Raw genomic sequence first — 23,140 nt, 5'->3', positions numbered from 1 at the left:
TCACGACACACTCACCGACTTTTTTCAAAAAATTTGCACTTCGTCTTCCATATTTTTACATACTGCTTTCTAGGATATTGAAACACATTTTCTTGCTCAACCCAAAAGGAATGTACTCCGCATAAGAGGTCTTTTGAGGGGGAAAAAAATACTTTAAAAATAGGTTTTCTGAGACGTGATGACCAGGCCAACCTTCATTTATTAAACAGGCACGGTGCCAATCAAACAGTGGTGACTGTGCCTGGTACTGCAGCCCAATTCCATATAACCCATCTGCAGTACCAGACACTGACACAACCGCATCACAAACGTGTCACACATAGACTGTGCAATTCATATCCAGGTAAGTATATTGCGTTTATATAGTGACTTTTAATCCCAGAACGTTTTGGTCATATATGACATTTATCGTGGGAATCTGGAAAAAGACGAGTAGGTATTCAACATATATGTTTTCGGGATAGGAAAGATTATATACAGGGAATTATAACAACATAGGGCAAGAAAAGGAGAGAAAACAAGTCCAAAGAGGATGCCCAGAGAGGAAGCAACCTAGGTACATTGGTTAAAATCATATCAAATATGGTGCCGTGGTGTTAGAAAAATCAAATATACAATGCCCAAAAGTCTGGTAACATAATATAAAAATATCACATGATATGAACCCCAAAGGTATGGCAACATATAGAGAAATATGACAAAACATTTCTACATATGTTGCCATATCTTTGGGGATCATATCAGGTTGTCATATTTTTATATCTTACTTACTCACTTTTTGGCATTGTATATTGATTTTTCTGACACCATTGTACCATATTTGATATGATTTTAACCTCTCTGGGCATCTTCTTTGGAGTTCTTCCTTTTCTGGACGTGTTCTCTCTCTAGGCATCTTTAGACCTGTTCCTCTTCTGGACATGTTTTCTCTACGTTTCTTACCCTACGTTAGAATTATTTCACAGTATATAATATTCCAAATTCCGAAAAACATCTATATATTGAATACCTACATGTCTTTCTCCAGATTCCGTTGATAAAGGTCATATAGACCGAAACGTTTGGAGATTAAAAGGGTCTATATAAAGCAATATACTTATCAGGATATGAACTGTATCTATGCGACATGTTTGGGATTAAAGCATCTAAAAAGCAACAGCAGTGGCATACATTCGTCATATCAGACATAGGACTTCCAGTCCTCTATGAGCACCCTCAAACAGTTAATTGGAGTGCAGATCACACACATCTACTACAACTGTATGTATGGCGCTGTGCCCATTTAAACAATGAAAGGGGCCTTTCCTCCTAATCAGATCTTCACTGATTGAACACTGATGAATAGGTCATCTGTATTTATGTCCCAGAAGAAAAAACATCAAATAGGCAAAGCCACGTGTTCACATTAGAGCTCGTTCACATCTCTGTGCTCATCCAGTTCCTGGGGAAATGTTATATATAGAAGGGAATATGAAAGTAAAAGGGGTTGTTTCACGTCAGCAAATTGCATTTATCATGTAGAGAAAGTTCATACAAGGCACTTGCTAATGTAGTGTGATTGTCCATATTGCCTCCTTTGCTGGCTGGATTCATTTTTTCCCATCACATTATACAGTGCTCGTTTCCAGGGGTTATGACCACCCTGAAGTCCAGCATTGGTGGTCGTGCTTGCACACTATGGCAGGGCTGGCCAACCTGCGGTTCTCCAGCTGTTGCAAAACTACAACTCCCACCATGCCCTTCTGTAGGCAGACTGGGCATACTGGGAGTTGTAGTTCTGCAACAGCTGGAGAGCCTCAGGTTTGCCAGCCCTGCACTATGGGAAAAAACTCTGGCCTATGCGCACTCCCATGGTCCCAGCCACCAGAGAGGCCGGCACTTTTTCCCCCATAGTGTGCAATCGTGACCACCGCTGCTGGATTGCACGGTGGTCGTAACTCCCTGGAAACTAGCAGTGTATAAGTGTGGTCAAGCCTGCAACTGGAGGCAATATGGACAATCACAATACATTAGTAAGTGCCTTGTATTCACTTTCTCTACATGATGAATACCAGTTGCTGAAAAGAGACAACTCCTCTAAATAAGCTTTGTTGAGTGAGCCTATAAGGTCCTGATTTAGATTAACCTTATTGGCCTCCTTTTTGGGTTTCTAAAAAGACCATGACCCCCGAAGCTCGACTGACCCAAACTCCGATCACAATACAGTTTAGTAGAATTGTGGCCATAAAATACAGCTACCTGAAAATGGCTTAAGGATGCATCTAACGGCCCAGGGACAAGAAGCGAAATATCATTCTAAGTACTTAAGATATGAAAACCTACCAAGGCAACATAGGTTAAATAAGGTCATACTGAGAGGCAACACAGGTTCATTTGACAACTAATTTCATTTTTTGAAAATATAAGTGCTCTCACTCTCAAAATGTATTATTTTTTTTAAGCAGGAAAACAAAAACAAAATTTTCTGATCTCATGCACATTAAATCATGCAGCATTATGTACAGGGTTAGCATGTATAAAACAGGATCAAAGGAGCAAAAGGAATTTAGCAACAAAAGTACATGCAAAATGCAAAGCATTTTTTCAGAAATACTTTGCTTATGGACTTTTTAGTACTTTTTCTTCAAACAAAGCAGGTTTTTCAAAAGAATTAGTAAGGGAATGGAAGGCATGCGGTCCACAAGAAGCAAGTCAATTTGATTAGTCTTTTTTGAAAGCCAAGCTTGAGAGATGCATTCGCATAGGTGACAGAGCTGGCCCCCTGGGAAAAGTTACAGTCATTTTACCATTTAGATCGCAACTCGAGTTCCTTTGAGCATCCTCAGGATCTGGTTTGCTTTTCGCAGTCTTTCGGAGCTGGAAACCTCTTTTGATATCGGCCAGTAAAGCATCAATGATACAACCTTCTTCTATCTTGGGCCCTCCTTTGCGAACTTTGCAACCAAAAATAAAAAAAATTTAAAAAAATTAAAAATGACATTAGTTTAGTTTATTTTTTATGCAATTTGTGCAAATTACAAAATGGCAAAAACTTAATAAAAACATAAAAAAAAAATGTCTGAAAATCTCACGGGATAAAATGATATTTTAATTTAAACAAGTCAAGTGTAGATAGATAACAATCATGAGAAGTAACGTATAACAGGAAGGGGTCCATGGAGGGTACTTGTCCAAAACAAAGTATTTTTGTGACAGCTATTTATACATCCCTAACAACCTTCATCGTACAGTCCATTCAGTAGGTAACGTGTGCTTTTTGGTAAATTCAGTACCTTACTTTTAAACTAACCTATGCAATACCCCAGACCTGGGGGTATCTCCAATTGCATTGTATAAAGTTGTGTATTATAATGTTATATATTTCATATTATTTGGCTATAAGTTCCAGTAAGGGAAGATATGGTTGGTAAATGGCTGGCAGGAACAGGGACAACTACCCTGTTCCTCCTCTTCCTGCCAGGAAGTGAAGTTCTTGTGTAGCTACAGAGAGGAGTAGAAGCACATGCTAGAGCTCCTACTCCTGGGAACGACTTATTCTTCTATGAGACCAGCAAAATTCGGGTTCCAGAAAGCACCTGAGTGACAAGACAGCAGAGTGATCTGCGAAATAGAGCTTTACAGATACTGCTGCAAGGTGAGGGACTACGGCTCAGGCACCCATACCATCACTAAGCCAGACAAAGCTCAACTCTGAACCTTACAATACATTAGACACCTATACCCACAAATGTCAATATACAACCATCCAATCTACCACCATACCTCCTCAACTAATGGCAGAAACTGCACTTTGAATTTGCTGCTAGTGGATGTACCGCAAGTTATATTTTGTACTAAGTAAAAAGAGACTGTTAGGCCCCTTGCAGACGAGCGTTCCTCCCGCAGCGAGTCCGCATCGCAGCACCCAGCCTGACCTCCCATCGCTGCCGGGAGTCACATAGCATCATAAATCAATATAATGCTATGTGACTCCCGGCACTCTACAAATTACATTTCCACTGCACCGATCCACAGGGAGCAATGGTATGAGAGCGTGCACCGTGACACATCATCTCATCAAGGCCACTACTACCACACCCATCCTCTGCATTGGCTGCACACTTATTCTATTGGATGGTCATAGAAAAATATCTAAAACCTCAGCTGAAATGTGGTAGACAACCTTCAGGATGACTCCCCAAAATAAAATTGTTACATCTTCTTGTTACGGTTCTTGTAATCTGAAGAATTTCCAAAACATTCCACACTGTATGGTGGTTCGTTTCTGAAAACAAGCGGCAGATTATCAGAGTTTCTGGACTATTGTATGCCGGATTAAGGGAATCTTACTGCACTCTAAAATACTGCAGGGTAATTGTAGCATGGACAGGACGAGACACTAACAAACTGGCTCATAGAGCAGGTCCACAATGTAGGGCAGCCACCTCTATGATGGCCATTTGCCCTAATAGGACATTTAGACAGGGTCTGCCTGTATAAGACCACCCTTGTAACAAAATTTAACTGTTGCCGGTGAAAATGGTTTTACATACATTGTTAGAAATTCAGCTAATATTCCCAACGTCCCATAGGGTCCATCTCGTGGACAGTTCTGCTGGAACTTACTGATTTTCCCGTTCTCTCCTTTCTGTCTTTTTGCTTCGTCCTCCTCGATTTGCTTCTTTCTCTTTTCTGCCTTTACAGCTTGCTCTTTTCTATCTTTATTTTCCTAAACAACAAAAAATTCATAATTATCATCAAATTATACAAAAAAGATCAAAGACAACGAAGTGTAACCAGTGACGCAAACCATTGACAATTACATATTCAAGGCACTTTTCCAAACACAAAACTATCTCGTACTTGGTCATGCGAGCAAAGAAAATTAGAACATTGACTGAACATTTTAAATCTTTCCAGCAAACCATTAAAAATGATAAAAGTTTCCTATTTTTTTTTTTGCACAATTTGAGCTCAATCTACTACATTTTATAACAATCTTAACATACATACATATCTTTCAGCCAAACCAATTATGTTCCATGTTAATTTGTTGATAACGGAGAGGACCATGGGGGTTGTTTGTCAACGTTTTCTTGAATTTCCCAATGTGTTATCTATGGAATAATTATGAGGCTACAAACCTTCCTTGCTTTCAGAAAGAAGTCCCGAAATGTTTTTATGGTTCCAAAAGTATCTTCCAGTGAAAGTTTTGTTGGATCTTCGCATAAATAATCTGCCAATTTCTTTTTTTGCTGCGAAATGTCTTCCAGCTGTAGCTCCAAGTCCTTTAGTGCATCAAAACAGTCCTAGAAATAGAACATTGCATGTGATAATTATCCATCTATTGTTTTCTTTGATTTTAGACTTTGCAATAATATGCAGCAAGCTATTGAAGACATCAGAACAGGGATTCTGGATTTTAGAAGGTGTTTTGGACAGTACGTTTAGGAACTGGAGAACACTATACAATAGTTGGCTCCAGGGCCGGTTCTAGGTGAAATGGGGCCCTGGGGCAAAAAACAATAAGGGGGCCCCCCCATGCACATTTCTCCAGTCCAACTGACTCCAAACAGAACCAGGGCCTCAGGGCGGGCTAGTACACTGGCATGGGTGAGATGGTGCCTGGGATGGATCTGATCCAGTTTAATCAACCAACCTACCAGACTGGTAGGTTGGTTGATTAAACTGGATTGGGATCCATCCCAGGCACCATCTCACCTGTCCCAGTGTACTACTAGCCCGCCCCGGTTCTGTTTGGACAGTTGGACTGGAGAAATGTGCATTTGGGAAAGGGGGGGGGCAGTTACTGGTAGTACCAGTAACTGCAAGCCCACCCCCCTCCCCCTAAATGCACATTTCTCCAGTCCAACTACTGACTCCAAACAGAACCAGGGCCGCAGGGCAGGCTAGTACACTGATGGGGAGTGAGTGGTATTTGGGAAACTGGGAATGAATGGATCCGATCCAGTTTATTAACAATAAGTTTAACCAACCAACCTACCAGACAGTAACTGGTCTGTTCTCTCTGTAGACTGTACTTAGTTGGAAGTGGAACTTGGCCGTCGCTGGCAGAGTCAGACTGTGGGCTGTGGCTGGGTGCCAATGGCGCTTGCTCCTTCTTCAAGTTCTCTGCTCTGGGGGGGCGGAGCCTCTGGCAACGTCAGCCAGACGCGAGACGTGCCTGCCTGTGCCGTGCATGCCACTTTAGTCGTCTTGAATCTCTTAAAGAGACAGGCAGCGCAGCGCAGGTAGAGCGGCCGCCGGCGCCCCTCCAGTCCAGACAGTTTAATTACATTACTCAGCGCCGCCACACTGTCCTGTCCATCCCAGTCCCACACAGAAAAGAATTATAGAATAGTAGTTGCGGGCCGGCGCTGGGGGCCCCTAAGGAGTTGGGGGCCCTGGGGGAACAGGGCACCCCCCTTGCCTCTATAGAACTGCCAGCCCTGCTTGGCTCTCTCTGACACTTACGTGCATGTTGGGACTGGATAGGGAAATTACATTTTAAAGGGGTTTTCTGGGAGTCCAATATTGATAGTCTATCCTCAGAATAGGTCATCAGGATCTGATCAGTGGAGATCCAACTCCCAGCACGGGTTTGATGAAGCCACGGCGATCCATTGAGAGCTACGGCTTTTTCCAAGGCCAATGACGTCATGTTCATCTGTCCCATGGCCTATTGGCAGCTCCGCCCTGTTCAAGTGAATGGGCCGGGGCTGCTATACAATGTACAGTGCTTACCAAAGCATTGTATCCTCTTCAAACAGCTGATTGCTGGGAGTGCTAGGAGTTGGACCCCCACCAATCACTTATTGATGACCTTGTCCTGAGAATAGACCATCAATATTAAATTCCCCCAAAACTCCACTGAACATGTTCTGTCTAATGCTCTGCAGAATCTCAGAACTATGGCGTCAAAGAAGAAAAATCAAACAAGGGTCTATGGTGTAAATAATTCAGACTGGACTAAAATTAAAGCCCCCAGGAGAGATTTATCAAATCCGGTGTAAATGAAACTAGCTTAGTGGCCCATAACAACCAATTAGATTCCACCTTTAATTTTTTAGAGCTCCGTTGGAAAGTGAAAGGTTAAATCTGGTTGGCTGCTATAGGCATCTAAGGCTACTTTCACACTGGCGTTTTGGCTTTCCGTTTGTGAGATCCGTCATGGGCTCTCACACGCGGTCCAAAACAGATCAGTTTTGCCCTAATGCATTCTGAATGGGAAAGGATCCGCTCAGAATGCATCAGTTTGGCTCCGTTCCGTCTCCATTCCGCTCTGGAGGCTGCCTGCAGCGGTTTTCTGTCCGCCTCACGAAGCGGAGCCAGACGGATGTGTCCTGGCACACAATGTAAGTCAATGGGGACGGATCAGTTTTCTCTGACACAATCTGGCACAATAGAAAACGTATCCGTCCCCCATTGACTTTCAATGGTGTTCAAGACGAATCCGTCATGGCTATAGAAGACATAATACAATCGGATCCGTTCATGACTGATGCATGCGGTTGTATTATTGTGACGGATCCGCAATAAACGATAGTATGAAAGTAGCCCAAACCAGTTCTACTTTACACCAGTTTTGATAAATCCCCTCCCCATAGGTTTCAGATCAAAGTAATGTAGATGGGCAAAATGAGTAGATCCTCCACATTTGCCAATGGTGTAAGGGGAAGACTTACAAAATTCAGAATGGGGAAAGCTAATAAGAAGAGATGAAGGTAAAACTGGGAAATCTGATGTAAAAAAACTGAAGGACGTCTAAACACAAAGAGACAATACAATAAAATGGTTGAAATTTGGTTCTGCTGCTATAGAAGAACAAACCGCACAGTAGAAAGTATCGCCAACTGACTAGCGGCATATAAGGTGGAGTCTTAGCTAAGCTTTCATGAACCCAGGCCAAAGATTAAAAGGGGTTTTCTGATTTTTTTTTAAACTGATTACCTATCCTCACAGATGTTTTGATCCATGTGATGGGGAGATGCAGCAGTGGCCGTGACACAGGTGTCGGGGGAGAGGGATAAGTATTATCTATAGGAGGGGCCCAGGCATTGTGGCAGACATTTTTAGAATTAGGTAACCCCTTTAAGTGGTTCAGTTACTTTTTTTTTGCAGCTGACTCACCCAAGGGGTGTCCTCTGACTAAATTAAACGGGATTAGTAAATCTGCACCTGGATGTAACTTTGTAAAAACTCACCCGAACACCTTTTTCGTACTGTTCTCTGATGTCACTGGACGACTTGGAGATCTTCATTTGTAGTTCTTTTAATCTTTTTAGATTGAGACTGATTTCAGAGTAAATATTTTCTACATTAATTCTGAAAATAAAAAAAAGGCGACTTTTTAGGAGGAGGAAGAAGTAGTCTCTGGTCTACAATGCAAAATATGCAACGGGATCCCCACCTGTTCCATCTGCAATTTACAACGCAGGATATGCTTATGTAGCAATGGGACTTTCAGGCCCCTCAGGCACCTAAGCCCATGCATGATGGCTACCTCTGCACTCCCTGTCGGCACTCTGGCCCTCACCACAGTACCAAGACGAACTGGGCATTCGTTCTAAGACTGGACCCTGCAGTTGGGCATTGCAGAAAAATATTAAGAGAAAGTGCACCGCTTCAGTCCTTCGGGAAGATTCATTGCACCTATAGAAAGAGGCTCAGGGAGAACCACCATAGAACTGAGAACTTTGCCTACAGCTTGTATTTGCACTGTGACACCCATCATTATTCAGTAAAGGAGACACTATATTTTACAATAATTAAGCTGGCCTGGTCATTGGTCTCCCTATCTGGCCTGGACTCCTGTTCTCCTGCCTTGCAACCCACTGCTCATCTAACCCCAAGACCACCACAGCCACCTCCAGGCAGGAGACCCCAAAAGCCAGGGTGTGTCCCGAGGGGTAAAAGGGGTTGCAGCCTGGGAGAGTGCTGGAGCAGGAAACAACCAACGTGAGGACTTCAACCACCCACCTTGCTACCCCTCCCCTCGTTCCCTCTAGCTCAGCACACCTGCCCCCGCGGGCTCGTATGTGGCAATATTATTTGATACATTTCTATAATTACCATATTGTACACACCCTACTTTAGGGTCTATTCACACGTCCGCAAAATGGGTCAGGCATATGGGTCAGGCATCTGTTCCGCAATTTTGCGGAAAAGGGACGGACCCATTCATTTTCAATGTGCTGTCCGCATCCACATTTGCGGATCCGCAAAAAAATAGAACATGTCCTATTCTTGTCCGCAATTGCGGACAAGAAAATGCATTTTCTATGAGAGTGTCGGCGATGTGCGGTCCGCAAAACACATACGGTCGTGTGAATGGACCCTTAGAGAGTAAAAGCTATGGACTCTGCTCTGTTCTTACCCAGCAGCTTTCGCTACCTTCTCAAGGTCATTTGGAAGCTCCAGAAGATCTGTATAATTTCCTTCAATTTCCTTGAAAAATAAGAAAATACGTTATTTACACAACACGTGTGTGTGTGTGTGTGTGTGTGTGTGTGTGTGTGTGTGTGTGTGTGTGTGTGTGTGTTCCGCGATCACTCAAAAACGCAACCATCAATTTCAACGAAACTTGGTATACACATCCCCTGCTACCTGGAAAGAAATCCTGTGGGGGCCTCAGCTCTCTAGGACGTACCGTTCCTGAGATATTCCCCAAAAATGACCTGCATCAGCCAATACAAGCCTCTCTTCATATGCCAACTGCCGTACACAAGCTCACATGACCCTTATCAGCCAATAGAAGCTCGCAGGCTCTTACCCTCCACACACACACACAGCTTTACTCCAGGTTTCCATAACCACCCAGCCAACCCAAGTCGCGCAACACATAGGGCGCAACTACACTGCTACATGCATCCATCTTGGATGAATTTTTTTGCGACTTTCGTGTCGCAGTCGCAGTGCAACACCATAGCCTATCATTATAAAAATAGTTGAGACAAAATGTCGCGCAACACATGTCATGTAGCCCTAGCCTTAAAGGGGCAGGGCACCGTGGGGCTCACTGTTAAAGGGGCAGGGCACCGTGGGGCTCACTGTTAAAGGGGCAGGGCACCGTGGGGCTCACTGTTAAAGGGGCAGGGCACCGTGGGGCTCACTGTTAAAGGGGCAGGGCACCGTGGGGCTCACTGTTAAAGGGGCAGGGCACCGTGGGGCTCACTGTTAAAGGGGCAGGGCACCGTGGGGCTCACTGTTAAAGGGGCAGGGCACCGTGGGGCTCACTGTTAAAGGGGCAGGGCACCGTGGGGCTCACTGTTAAAGGGGCAGGGCACCGTGGGGCTCACTGTTAAAGGGGCAGGGCACCGTGGGGCTCACTGTTAAAGGGGCAGGGCACCGTGGGGCTCACTGTTAAAGGGGCAGGGCACCGTGGGGCTCACTGTTAAAGGGGCAGGGCACCGTGGGGCTCACTGTTAAAGGGGCAGGGCACCGTGGGGCTCACTGTTAAAGGGGCAGGGCACCGTGGGGCTCACTGTTAAAGGGGCAGGGCACCGTGGGGCTCACTGTTAAAGGGGCAGGGCACCGTGGGGCTCACTGTTAAAGGGGCAGGGCACCGTGGGGCTCACTGTTAAAGGGGCAGGGCACCGTGGGGCTCACTGTTAAAGGGGCAGGGCACCGTGGGGCTCACTGTTAAAGGGGCAGGGCACCGTGGGGCTCACTGTTAAAGGGGCAGGGCACCGTGGGGCTCACTGTTAAAGGGGCAGGGCACCGTGGGGCTCACTGTTAAAGGGGCAGGGCACCGTGGGGCTCACTGTTAAAGGGGCAGGGCACCGTGGGGCTCACTGTTAAAGGGGCAGGGCACCGTGGGGCTCACTGTTAAAGGGGCAGGGCACCGTGGGGCTCACTGTTAAAGGGGCAGGGCACCGTGGGGCTCACTGTTAAAGGGGCAGGGCACCGTGGGGCTCACTGTTAAAGGGGCAGGGCACCGTGGGGCTCACTGTTAAAGGGGCAGGGCACCGTGGGGCTCACTGTTAAAGGGGCAGGGCACCGTGGGGCTCACTGTTAAAGGGCAGGGCACCGTGGGGCTCACTGTTAAAGGGGCAGGGCACCGTGGGGCTCACTGTTAAAGGGGCAGGGCACCGTGGGGCTCACTGTTAAAGGGGCAGGGCACGTGGGGCTCACTGTTAAAGGGGCAGGGCACCGTGGGGCTCACTGTTAAAGGGGCAGGGGCACCGTGGGGCTCACTGTTAAAGGGGCAGGGCACCGTGGGGCTCACTGTTAAAGGGGCAGGGCACAGTGGGGCTCACTGTTAAGGGGCCAGGGCACCGTGGGGCTCACTGTTAAGGGGCAGGGCACCGTGGGGCTCACTGTTAAAGGGGCAGGGCACCGTGGGGCTCACTGTTAAAGGGGCAGGGCACCGTGGGGCTCACTGTTAAAGGGGCAGGGCACCGTGGGGCTCACTGTTAAAGGGGCAGGGCACCGTGGGGCTCACTGTTAAAGGGGCAGGGCACCGTGGGCTCACTGTTAAAGGGGCAGGGCACCGTGGGGCTCACTGTTAAAGGGGCAGGGCACCGTGGGGCTCACTGTTAAAGGGGCAGGGCACCGTGGGGCTCACTGTTAAAGGGGCAGGGCACCGTGGGGCTCACTGTTAAAGGGGCAGGGCACCGTGGGGCTCACTGTTAAAGGGGCAGGGCACCGTGGGGCTCACTGTTAAAGGGGCAGGGCACCGTGGGGCTCACTGTTAAAGGGGCAGGGCACCGTGGGGCTCACTGTTAAAGGGGCAGGCACCGTGGGGCTCACTGTTAAAGGGGCAGGGCACCGTGGGGCTCACTGTTAAAGGGGCAGGGCACCGTGGGGCTCACTGTTAAAGGGGCAGGGCACCGTGGGGCTCACTGTTAAAGGGGCAGGGCACCGTGGGGCTCACTGTTAAAGGGCAGGGCACCGTGGGGCTCACTGTTAAAGGGGCAGGGCACCGTGGGGCTCACTGTTAAAGGGGCAGGGCACCGTGGGGCTCACTGTTAAAGGGGCAGGGCACCGTGGGGCTCACTGTTAAAGGGGCAGGGGCACCGTGGGGCTCACTGTTAAAGGGGCAGGGCACCGTGGGGCTCACTGTTAAAGGGGCAGGGCACCGTGGGGCTCACTGTTAAAGGGGCAGGGCACCGTGGGGCTCACTGTTAAAGGGGCAGGGCACCGTGGGGCTCACTGTTAAAGGGGCAGGGCACCGTGGGGCTCACTGTTAAAGGGGCAGGGCACCGTGGGGCTCACTGTTAAAGGGGCAGGGCACCGTGGGGCTCACTGTTAAAGGGGCAGGGCACCGTGGGGCTCACTGTTAAAGGGGCAGGGCACCGTGGGGCTCACTGTTAAAGGGGCAGGGCACGTGGGCTCACTGTTAAAGGGGCAGGCACCGTGGGGCTCACTGTTAAAGGGGCAGGGCACCGTGGGGCTCACTGTTAAAGGGGCAGGGCACCGTGGGGCTCACTGTTAAAGGGGCAGGGCACCGTGGGGCTCACTGTTAAAGGGGCAGGGCACCGTGGGGCTCACTGTTAAAGGGCAGGGCACCGTGGGGCTCACTGTTAAAGGGGCAGGGCACCGTGGGGCTCACTGTTAAAGGGGCAGGGCACCGTGGGGCTCACTGTTAAAGGGCAGGGCACCGTGGGGCCTCACTGTTAAAGGGGCAGGGCACCGTGGGGCTCACTGTTAAAGGGGCAGGGCACCGTGGGGCTCACTGTTAAAGGGGCAGGGCACGTGGGGCTCACTGTTAAAGGGGCAGGGCACCGTGGGGCTCACTGTTAAAGGGGCAGGGCACCGTGGGGCTCACTGTTAAAGGGGCAGGGCACCGTGGGGCTCACTGTTAAAGGGGCAGGGCACCGTGGGGCTCACTGTTAAAGGGGCAGGGCACCGTGGGGCTCACTGTTAAAGGGGCAGGGCACCGTGGGGCTCACTGTTAAAGGGGCAGGGCACCGTGGGGCTCACTGTTAAAGGGGCAGGGCACCGTGGGGCTCACTGTTAAAGGGGCAGGGCACCGTGGGGGCTCACTGTTAAAGGGGCAGGGCACCGTGGGGGCTCACTGTTAAAGGGGCAGGGCACCGTGGGGCTCACTGTTAAAGGGGCAGGGCACCGTGGGGCTCACTGTTAAAGGGGCAGGGCACCGTGGGGCTCACTGTTAAAGGGCAGGGCACCGTGGGGGCTCACTGTTAAAGGGGCAGGGCACCGTGGGGGCTCACTGTTAAAGGGGCAGGGCACCGTGGGGCTCACTGTTAAAGGGGCAGGCACCGTGGGGCTCACTGTTAAAGGGGCAGGGCACCGTGGGGCTCACTGTTAAAGGGCAGGGCACCGTGGGGCTCACTGTTAAAGGGGCAGGGCACCGTGGGGGCTCACTGTTAAAGGGGCAGGGCACCGTGGGGCTCACTGTTAAAGGGGCAGGGCACCGTGGGGCTCACTGTTAAAGGGGCAGGGCACCGTGGGGCTCACTGTTAAAGGGGCAGGGCACCGTGAAGGTCACGGTTAAGGGGGCGGGCACTGTGAAGGTCACGGTTAAGGGGGCGGGCACTGTCAAGGTCAATATTAAAGGGGCAGGCAGTGTGGAGGTCACTGTTAAAGGGGCGGGGTGCTGTATAGGTCACTGTTAAGGGGGCATGCCCCTGAGAAGATTAATATCAATGGAGTGAGGTGCTGTGAAACTCGCTGTTAAAGGGGTGGGCTGCTGTGAAGCTCAAAGTTAGCGGGACGGGCTGCTGTAGACGTCTCATTGTAAGGAGGCGGGGCACTGTGGGGGGGCAGTGTTAAGGAGTGAGGGGCAGTGGAGTTTACTGTTAAGGGGGCGGGTGCTGTAGATGTCACTGTTATGGGGGATACTGTGGATATCTTTTAACGACACACAAACATGAAATGAAATAGATTAAACATATCCGTGCGAAGCCGGGTCCTTCTGCTAGTGTGTGTGTGTGTGTGTGTGTGTGTGTGAGTGAGTGTGAGTGTGAGTGTGAGTGTGAGTGTGAGTATATATATATATATATATATATATATATATATATATATATATATATATATATATATATATATATACACATACACATACACACACACAGTATATATTGTACAAAATTGGATATATTACAAATGCGTTTTGTAAGGAATGAACGGAGGTTACCTCTAAGATATGGTGCAGTAGAGTAATTCGGGTTTGATTGGCCCTTGTCTCAGTCAGTTTCAGTAAGGTACTTATCTTAAAGCCATTGGCGTTTCCAGTATGACTTCCCTAGATAAAAATATTGTTATCAGGATTTTTCCTAGTTTTGTCCACTTCATGCCATTTTTATGTCTTCCATAAAATGTAGATAAATTTCTAGCAGTTGGAGATCCATTTTTCTGCATAGAGGTAAATTATAAAATTGCACCTGCACGTGGCCACCACTAGGGGAGCTTATACGATTATGCTGCTCCTAGTGGTAGCTGCAAGCAAACAGAATTTTTATATTCAACTCTGCATGAAGCAAAGTAATGCTCAAGCAGACAAGGGCATTATAGAACATATATTATAGACTTATGTGCTCATGGTTAACATAACTACAAGCTTAGGGGATATCATCTCATTACTCCAACAATACTATATGCCTGATACCTACATAGTTTAAAAAGTTCCCAACTTTCAATACAAGTTGACAGAAGATCGGAAGCCTGTGGCTGGCAAGAATGTCTGAAATAAATAGACGTAATTAAAAATGAGCAGTTATGTGACACTATACCATCACTAAAGGGGTTGTCCACTCCTTTACAAGTGATGGCCTATCCTCAGAAAGGCCGACGCTATCAGTGGAGGTCTAGTATCCTGCACCCCTGCCGATCAGCTGCTCTGCAATAGCTCCGGTGCTGGAACTACACAGCTCCGTCCATTGTGCAGTCCAACAGGAACAGTGCTGCAGTAACCAGAATTTTGGCACAGAGGTTATTGCAGAACAGCTGATCGGTGGGGCCCCCACTGGTCAGACAGCGATTGCCTATCCTCAGAATAGACAATCTCTTACAAAAGGGTTGGACAACCCCATTTAAATAACTGAAAAAAATAAAATAAAAAAAACATATGAAACATGCAATTACCATCACAAGCTTTGCCGACAACGTCCGCCTTTGGTTGTAGCGTTTCTAGCATGAGGCTACATTCTTCACAAGCCAGCATGCATTCAATCCGGAGCTGATAGCTTTAAAGAGAATTGTATATGTTGAATAAAATTGCATCATTAGGTTCTCTACATGAGAAAACTGATGCCTCTCCGGACCTTTGGGGCCCACTATTGCAGCATAACCGGGGTCCAATAAAGGATCCTTTGGTGGGCAAGTCTGACTCTGAACAAAAGTGCCACTTTTTTGGAGTGGGGAAAAAAAAATATCTCAGCAATCCATTAGGGTCTTTTCACACCGAGTCTTGATTGCTTGTTTACCGTATTTGCAATGAAAACCCCCAGCACATTTTTTTAAAACAGAGCCATACAACGATTCCCATCTAATAAAGGTTATGTTTTAGCAGTGGTGGTTGTGTGAAACTGATTGATGCAATTTCCACTACTTTATATATCCGACTTGCTGATGGTATACTTGTCAGACCGGTGACTCACATTGCCATTAGACAGCTGCGGTCACAATCAATCCCCCAGAGACCAGCAGAAGTGGTCTTTCTGCGAGGCATCATTGTAGCAGGGTGCTACAACAAACCATCGCAGTGTAAGGCCTCATTCACACACACGTGGATTTTCACTGACCGTGAAAACCCGTCCTGCCGAGTGCATGGCGTCATTGGGTGCTATGACGCCATGCGCTTTGTGCCGCCGCAAACAACGATGCCATGCGCTCAGCAGGACGGTAGGCCGGGTTTTCACGGACCTCGGTCCGTGAAAATCCACGTATGTGTGAATGAGGCCAAAAAGTGTCAAAGCTAGTAGAGGAGTCTGCAGTCTGTGAATGAACCCATTCCTGCCCCGACTGTGGCACTATTTTCATTACTAGGTCCATTTAACGGACACACTGGGACCTTTCCCAGCACGTCGCAAATGGACGATCAGGACGTAGTGTGACCTCTAAAACTTATCTTATGGGATGGTGACGATTTTTGCCCATCAGTCCTTTTGGAGACCTTCAGCTAATTGCACATTACAACAAATACTAAACTACTTACTTGGAAACGCCAAGAAGCAGCAAATAAAACTGATCAGCATTTGAGAGCTTGGATTTATCTTCTTGGAAAGCCTTCAGATTTTCTACCTAGAAGCAAAAAGTACAGTCCTTATTGACATGCTGCATATAGGAGACAGTCAATACGCTGGTGTATTGTTCTGTATGAGGTCAGAGTAAGGCTAGGTCTACACGACGACATGCGTTGCGCAAAACATAGGGCACAACTACACTGCAACATATGTCGCGCGACAATTTTTATAATGGTAGTCTATGTGTCGCACTGCAACAGTCGCAGAAAAATCCATCTTGAATGGTTTTTTTTTCCGACTGTCGTGTCGCAGTATGTCGCACGTAGCAGTGCGACACCATAGAATACCATTATAAAAATTATCGTGTGACAAATTTCGTCGTGTAGACCTAGCCCAATACATATAAAAATGACAATTCTAGTATTAAAAACTTGGCGAAAAACAAAAACTGGGCAACATATAGATAGCGAGTTTGTTCATATCTTGATTATTTCATGTGTCCTATCCATGACAGCCATGTCTACAATATGCACCTCAGGGCAATCGATACTAAAGGGGTTTTTCTGGGAGGACAATATTGATGGCCTATCCTCAGGATAACCGACATATATTCAAATATAATAAATAATTTAACAAGTTTTTTTTATATGAATATAGGCTGGTTGAGGTGCTGTACATTGAATATATGTATGTAGTTCAGTAAATCTAATGTGTTATGTGCCACTTGTGCAGGGGTGGGAGACTAGGGGCCCTACTTGCTCAGGGGCCCACCGGTGAACCCCTGTGGGCCAGTGCAAGCCTGCCACCACCGATCATAAAGTGATGACCTAAAGTCAAATAACAAGCTTGTTTTATAAGGAACCTGTCTTTCAGACAGATCTATGAGGTATTAGGGCTCTCACACGAGCGAGTTTTCCATCTGCGATGCTTGGTGTGAATGGATACCATCCAGACTGAATCCTGACCCATCCATTGTAATGGGTCTATGTACATGCATGGGCGTACATCTTCTATAATGTGCAATTTTCATGCAGCTCTAGCCCCATAGAAGCAACTGGAGCTTGTGTGAAAAACTGAAGGCATCTGAGCATGCAATGCGTTCTTCACTGATGGTTGCCATTTTTCCTTCACATGCGTGAAAAACACATGCACGGCCCGTTTTACAGTGGCGTTAATGGTTTCGGCAGGGGAACAGCCTGTCGGATCTCTAACTATCATGTTTGTGATTTTTTTGGTCCAATGACCGCTGCCAAACCACAGGTCACATTGGCTTGAACCGTACATCACTGCTGCATTCAAGCTGCCGCACCCGCTAACAAGTTCCCATGATGGGAGATGCAATGAATCTGCAGCATCAGTCCATTGTAGTCTGGTGTGTAGTTTTTATATTCCTGACACAAGAGACATTTCAGGCCCCAGGACCTGTATGGAAACCATAAATATAGATCGATAAAAGTCCTAAACCCTTATATACTGCTTTTTTTTTTTTTACCTCAAAAAGTATGATGCCTACCTATGCCCCTCATGCACACTCACCAGTAGTTTGACAACTTGCCTTAAAATTAAATGTTACCCCAAGTGTGGCTTTTTAGATTTTACAGCCAGGAAGACAACAGATAATAAATGCCTTTACCTCATGTTTTTCAGGAAGCAGCTTGAGGAATTGTTTTAAAACTTCAATGTCAAACCTAGAACGATCTCCTTTTTCAATCAGTCTAATTACCTCTTCATTGGGACTAGATTATAAAAAAAAAAAAAAAAAAAAGTTTACAAAAGCAATACTTAAAATCAACCAACCCAAAAAGCAAAAAACAGAGCCAGGGGTCAGGCATGGGGTTACAAGAAAGGGAACTGCCCCGGGTGCAAAGAATATGGTCAATTTCTACAGATACGTCAAAGAAGGGTTTGCACTAGTATACATTGTATGCTATTCTACACTGATCTGTGTAGCTACTCTGTAGAAGTAATAGCGGTAGGACAAGCTGGAGCTAAATGGGCCTCAGGAAACGGTATACCGGGCCACAGTTGTTCAGTACAAATAAAGCTTCAGTGACTTGAAGCTCTTAGGCCTAATGCAAAATGTGTAACAGGGCCCCCACCAATGATGTACCATTTAAGGAACAGGTCAAGCACCCCAACATCCCTGGGGCTGTATGTTTGCCATTAATTAGGTCTTCGAACTTGACCACAGTAAAATTCTTGGTCTTCCGTAAACCCATAAGTGTCTGACTCACCATTTAAATTGCTTCAAAAATATGTTCAAGTTGAGGTTCTTTTTAGAGTCCAAAAATGAAATCTGGAAAAAGAAAAAGTATAAAACATGAACATATTTAAGACGTTACCGTGATACTCCAGGGATGGGGATATAGTACCTCTTTTGGTGGTTTCTTTACTGGTAGTGCTGCTTTGTCTTTGACTGCGGCTTGTGGAAGACAGAAGAGCTGCTCGATGCTGGAGTAGTTGGGCTCTGGAGTTTCTACAATGGTGCTTGGTGAAAACCACATAGACTGGCCATCTTAAACGGAAAAAATTGTGACCATGAGATCCTTTATATATTTGTTCAGAACGAAAAATAGACCCTCTGATATATAAAAGGAAATAAAACACACAAAAGAGATATAGTACCTTTAGCAACGTTGGGAGGCAGTTTCTGCCAGTTTAGTTTCTTCATTTTTAATGATGGCTTGTTGACTTTGATGAAGGGTGGTCTTGCGTAACCCAAAGAATAATCAACACGTGCAACAATAATTTGCTCACCAAAGCCTCCTAGAGGTGGTGGTGGTGGTGGCATCATTCCTGGTGGAGGTGGTGGACCACTAGCTCCTGGAAAAGGGGGTGGTAGGCCACCCATGCCTGGAAGGGGAGGTGGTGGGGGTGGTAGGCCACCCATGCCGGGAAGGGGAGGTGGTGGGGGTGGTAGGCCACCCATGCCGGGAAGGGGAGGTGGTGGGGGTGGTAGGCCACCCATGCCTGGAAGGGGAGGTGGAGGAGGAGGTTGCATTCCCCCCGTTCCTGGAAGAGGAGGTGGCGGTGGAGGCAAGACCCCCATACTAGGAAGTGGAGGAGGAGGAGGTGGTGGAGGTGATGCCAAAGCACCTGGAAGAGGAGGAGGGGGAGATGGAAATCCATCCCAGCCAGGAAGAGGTGGTGGTGGAGGCGACACCTGTATCGAGGAAAGAGGAGGAGATGATGATGTAGACTGGTCCATAGGCAATGAAGGAGGAGAGCTTCCAGATAAAAGAGTTGAAGTGTTTTCAATCATTGAAACTGTCATCTCCTGAAAACCTTTTGGGGATTCAGTTGTCTTATGACCAGTTGAATGTGCCTTACAAGGATCATCTTTGGGTTTGTCTGTCTGTATACTTTTGTGTACTCTCTCGACATTTTGATCTTTGGTTTTTTGTTTATTTTGTTTCTTGGAAACTAAAAGTCTGTCCATGACCTCCTCAAGGTTGTTACTTTTGCCTATTTGTAGGAATGAACAAAATAAGTTGTAATTAGACTACAGTACAATGTAATGTAAGCAAAAAATTATCTTGATAAATTGTAGGAATTACGTACAGTCATCTGCAAGCAAAACAGCTCTGTTCACCAGAAATTCCAAGGCCTCCCAAAGTAATGGGCTGGAGGGATGTGAAACATCAAAATGCAAAAGACCTTGCAAAATGGAGAGTAGCTGGACTGATAATGGTGAGCAACTCACCTGCAAGACACCAAACAGACATAAAAACATTCCCAAAGTTGTATGGTGGATCAAATTGGACTATTGGCCAAGGAAATGCAACAATAGAGAAGACATTGACCAGATTATGAAGGGATAACTTTTGTACCTGCAGCAGTATTTCATATTGCCTGCTAAATTTGGCGTAAACCCAGTGTCCTACTCCCTCCCCAGTTGAGCAGACCCACTACTTTCCAAGTGTCAAGAAGGTTTATAAAGATGAAATGCCTTCATATTTTCTATTAATGACCAATATAGTCATATCTGCATCTGCTACCTAAGAAGACAGCAGGACCTTATCTGGTATCTATTAGTGTGGCCCCAATATAGATTGTGTATTGTGTCCAGGAGCTGAGCTTGGCTGCGCCATTGACTACAAATGGTGGACATCACTATACTACTTCCAGTAATGAGACATCTGATCAGTAGTGATCCTTGCTGCCCCTAAAGAGTGCCCATCAAGAATCTCCTGAAGATGACCCTGATGTCATGTAACATCAGCAATGAGTTCTTCATGACTGGATCTTATTGTAAACCACAGAGCAGAATACACGTACTTTGTTAAAGAGTGTTGTGAAAACCTCTTGGTGATTGTTCATATCAATTCCTCCGTAAATCTTGAGGAGATCCTCATCATCCTCTGACTTGGCTTCCTCAAAAACAGTAGCTTGAACTAACAAGTCTTCATCCTCATGATCCCTGAACCAAAAGTGAAGAACATGAAGTCAAGAAGAACTTATCCAGTAGAGTTCAGCGAATGCAATAGAAATAATATGTCTGACTGCCATCGTTGTGACCTTCAGTGGTTAGTAATAGGGTCACTCATGAAAAGGGGTTTCCAACATTAGAAAAACATGGACGTCTTTTTCCAAAATAAGCGCCTCATCTGTCCATGGGTTGTATCTGGTATTGCAGCCTAGTTCCATTGAAGTGACTGTAAATCAGCTGCAATAGGATAGACAACATGTGGGCAGGTGGTTTGGGGGAAAAAAAAAAGTAGACTTTTTTTTTTTTATAAACCTTTATGGGTACAGCTACGCAATATCAAAAAAAAGTCACAAGTAGGCTTGCAACAAAAAAAACAAAAAAAAAAACTGTGATTATGTGCTTTGTGTGACTACCATTGTGACTGCTATTCAAGGTCCTACAAGGGTTGTCACCCTGTGTTTCAAGACTCCGGTCTACCCCATAAGGACTCCATTAATATATAAGATTCTATAGTTATATACAGTAGATTTTAAAAAATATATAATTTAATGCACTGCATCTTCCTGATATTATACACAGATGCAGCAGACTGAATCACCAGGAGTAGTGGCAAAAAAACTGAGCTCTGCTACATACTTTTTGGAAATAGAACTCATTGGTTATGGATTCGTAAAATAGTTCTACACCCTCTTTATTACGGCCGTCAAGCCTTTTACGTAATTACCTTAATTTCGTTAACACATCCAGCAGCTGAAGACCTGCAATACAGAAGGATATTAACATCACTCTGGGTGTATGCCATGACTTAATAGACCTCTCTGTTGGGTCTGAATACGCATCATGCAATAGTCCTATACCCCATAATGTATTGGACTTAGGCCTCATACACACAGCCGTGGATCGGCCGTTCCGTGCACTGGGGACTGCAATTTGCGGTCCCCAATGCACAGGCAACATCCGTGCGTATTCCGCAGACAGATCCAGACCCATTCAACTTGAATGGGTCCGTGATCCATCCGCACCATCTGCAGGCACGGATAGAAACCCCACAAAGCACTCCATGGTGCTTCCGTGCCTCCATTCCACAATGGACCTTTTCAAGCGAATGGGTCCACATCCGTGATGCGGTGAGCACACGGCCGATGCCCATATATGGCGATTCCGTTGTTTGCGGGCCACAATACGGGCAACGGCTGTGTGCATGAGGCCTTCTCCCCAGAACCTGTTCGCCTTCATTAGAAAACAAATACAGTTGCCCACAGCAAACATTCAGCGAGAAGAGTCACGCCCCAAATTTACTGCGCATTATATGGGGGTGCTAGGGCTCTCAGTGATATTAGGGCATGTGAAAAATCTGCCATAGGGAAGTGGGGATTCATTTTGATTTTGGGATGTTGAAGGCCATGCACCTGGCCCCTGGGTTGTGCATGGTAGCACACATCTGATTAAGGGTCCATTCACACATCCGTTGTTTCTTTCCTGATCTGTTCCGTTTTTTGCGGAACAGATCTGGACCAGATCTGGACCCATTCATTTTCAATGGGTCCTGAAAAAAAATCTGACATTGTGCTGTCCGATTTTTTTCAGGACCCATTGAAAATGAATGGGTCCAGATCTGGTCCAGATCTGTTCCGCAAAAAACGGAACAGATCAGGAAAGAAACGACGGACGTGTGAATGGACCCTAAAGGGCTGGTCCAGGATTTTGCAGCTGATGGCCCATCAATATCTGATCAACCAACGGCGATCCGACACTGCATTCCCGCTGATCAGCCGTCACGCGGTGGCTCTGGCAGGAGCAGAACTTCAGTAACCGGTTCTGTCCGCTACACAAGGGATGGAGCTGTGTAATTCTGGTGCTAGAGCTACCCCAAAACAGCGGGTAGGTGCGGGGTATTGGATCCCTACCAATCAGACACTGATGGCCTATCGAAGGGTTAGGCCAGCGATTGTAAATTCCTGAGCAACCCCTTTAATAACATTACAAGCTTCATTAGGGGAAAGGAAACATCTGTTTACTTCAGTCTCAAGAGTCTCTTCTGCTTAATGGCTGCAATCATACAGGACGTGCGGAAATGAAGACATCCCGCAGGACAAGTCATAGAGCAAGCGGGGACATCATGAAGTAATGGGAATGACATCTGTGCGGTCAGGCCCTATTACACCGCACAATTTGGGGCCATTTATCGGGAACAAGCATCCATACAAACGGTTGTTCCCGATGATTGGCTCGTATAATCGAACAGCCAATCAGGATGAAAGGCGCCGAATACAGGCAGCACATCTCCCCGAATGAACGGAAGAGAATGAGGCAGGAACGGCTGGGTTGCATTCCTTCCTCACACATTCAAAGCTTGCATTGGCCTGTATAATCAGACTGGTGCAAAGAAGCCCCGATGGACGAGTCCAAACCATCAGGCAGTGCAAGACCGCCCATAGGCTCTAGTGATAGGGGCACATTTGTTAAGACTGGCATTTTAGACTATGGTCTTAATAATCCCTGTACCTGGCGGTGGATCTGCTAGAGTTATGTAGAGGCGCCGGGATCCACCGCCGCTTCTACATGTAAGGCTCCATTCACACAT

General features: G+C 46.6%; 1 protein-coding gene across 4 annotated transcripts in view; it reads right to left on the bottom strand.

The window, feature by feature from the left end:
* The window catches only part of INF2 (inverted formin 2), an 88,749-nt gene that overhangs the window by 6,938 nt on the left and 58,671 nt on the right, over window positions 1–23,140 (bottom strand). For 2 of the 4 annotated variants that reach the window (XM_044271215.1, XM_044271216.1), the window contains exons 5-20: window positions 21,281–21,314; window positions 20,406–20,547; window positions 19,689–19,830; window positions 18,753–19,592; window positions 18,500–18,642; window positions 18,362–18,423; window positions 17,761–17,863; window positions 16,100–16,185; window positions 15,028–15,128; window positions 14,556–14,626; window positions 14,081–14,188; window positions 9,356–9,426; window positions 8,184–8,304; window positions 5,124–5,288; window positions 4,606–4,708; window positions 2,787–2,942 (exon numbers count right to left, since the gene is read on the bottom strand). In XM_044271215.1, the coding sequence (XP_044127150.1) occupies window positions 2,787–2,942; window positions 4,606–4,708; window positions 5,124–5,288; window positions 8,184–8,304; window positions 9,356–9,426; window positions 14,081–14,188; window positions 14,556–14,626; window positions 15,028–15,128; window positions 16,100–16,185; window positions 17,761–17,863; window positions 18,362–18,423; window positions 18,500–18,642; window positions 18,753–19,592; window positions 19,689–19,830; window positions 20,406–20,547; window positions 21,281–21,314 (2,448 nt within the window). Of the gene's footprint in view, window positions 1–2,786; window positions 2,943–4,605; window positions 4,709–5,123; window positions 5,289–8,183; window positions 8,305–9,355; window positions 9,427–14,080; window positions 14,189–14,555; window positions 14,627–15,027; window positions 15,129–16,099; window positions 16,186–17,760; window positions 17,864–18,361; window positions 18,424–18,499; window positions 18,643–18,752; window positions 19,593–19,688; window positions 19,831–20,405; window positions 20,548–21,276; window positions 21,315–23,140 lie in introns of those variants that run through there. The other 2 variants (XM_044271217.1, XM_044271218.1) reach the window with 2 other exon arrangements.

This window comes from Bufo gargarizans, chromosome 11, assembly GCF_014858855.1.
Source record: "Bufo gargarizans isolate SCDJY-AF-19 chromosome 11, ASM1485885v1, whole genome shotgun sequence".
In the NCBI taxonomy this organism is placed as follows: Eukaryota; Metazoa; Chordata; class Amphibia; order Anura; family Bufonidae; genus Bufo; species Bufo gargarizans.
This window is presented reverse-complemented; position numbering and strand designations above follow the sequence as displayed.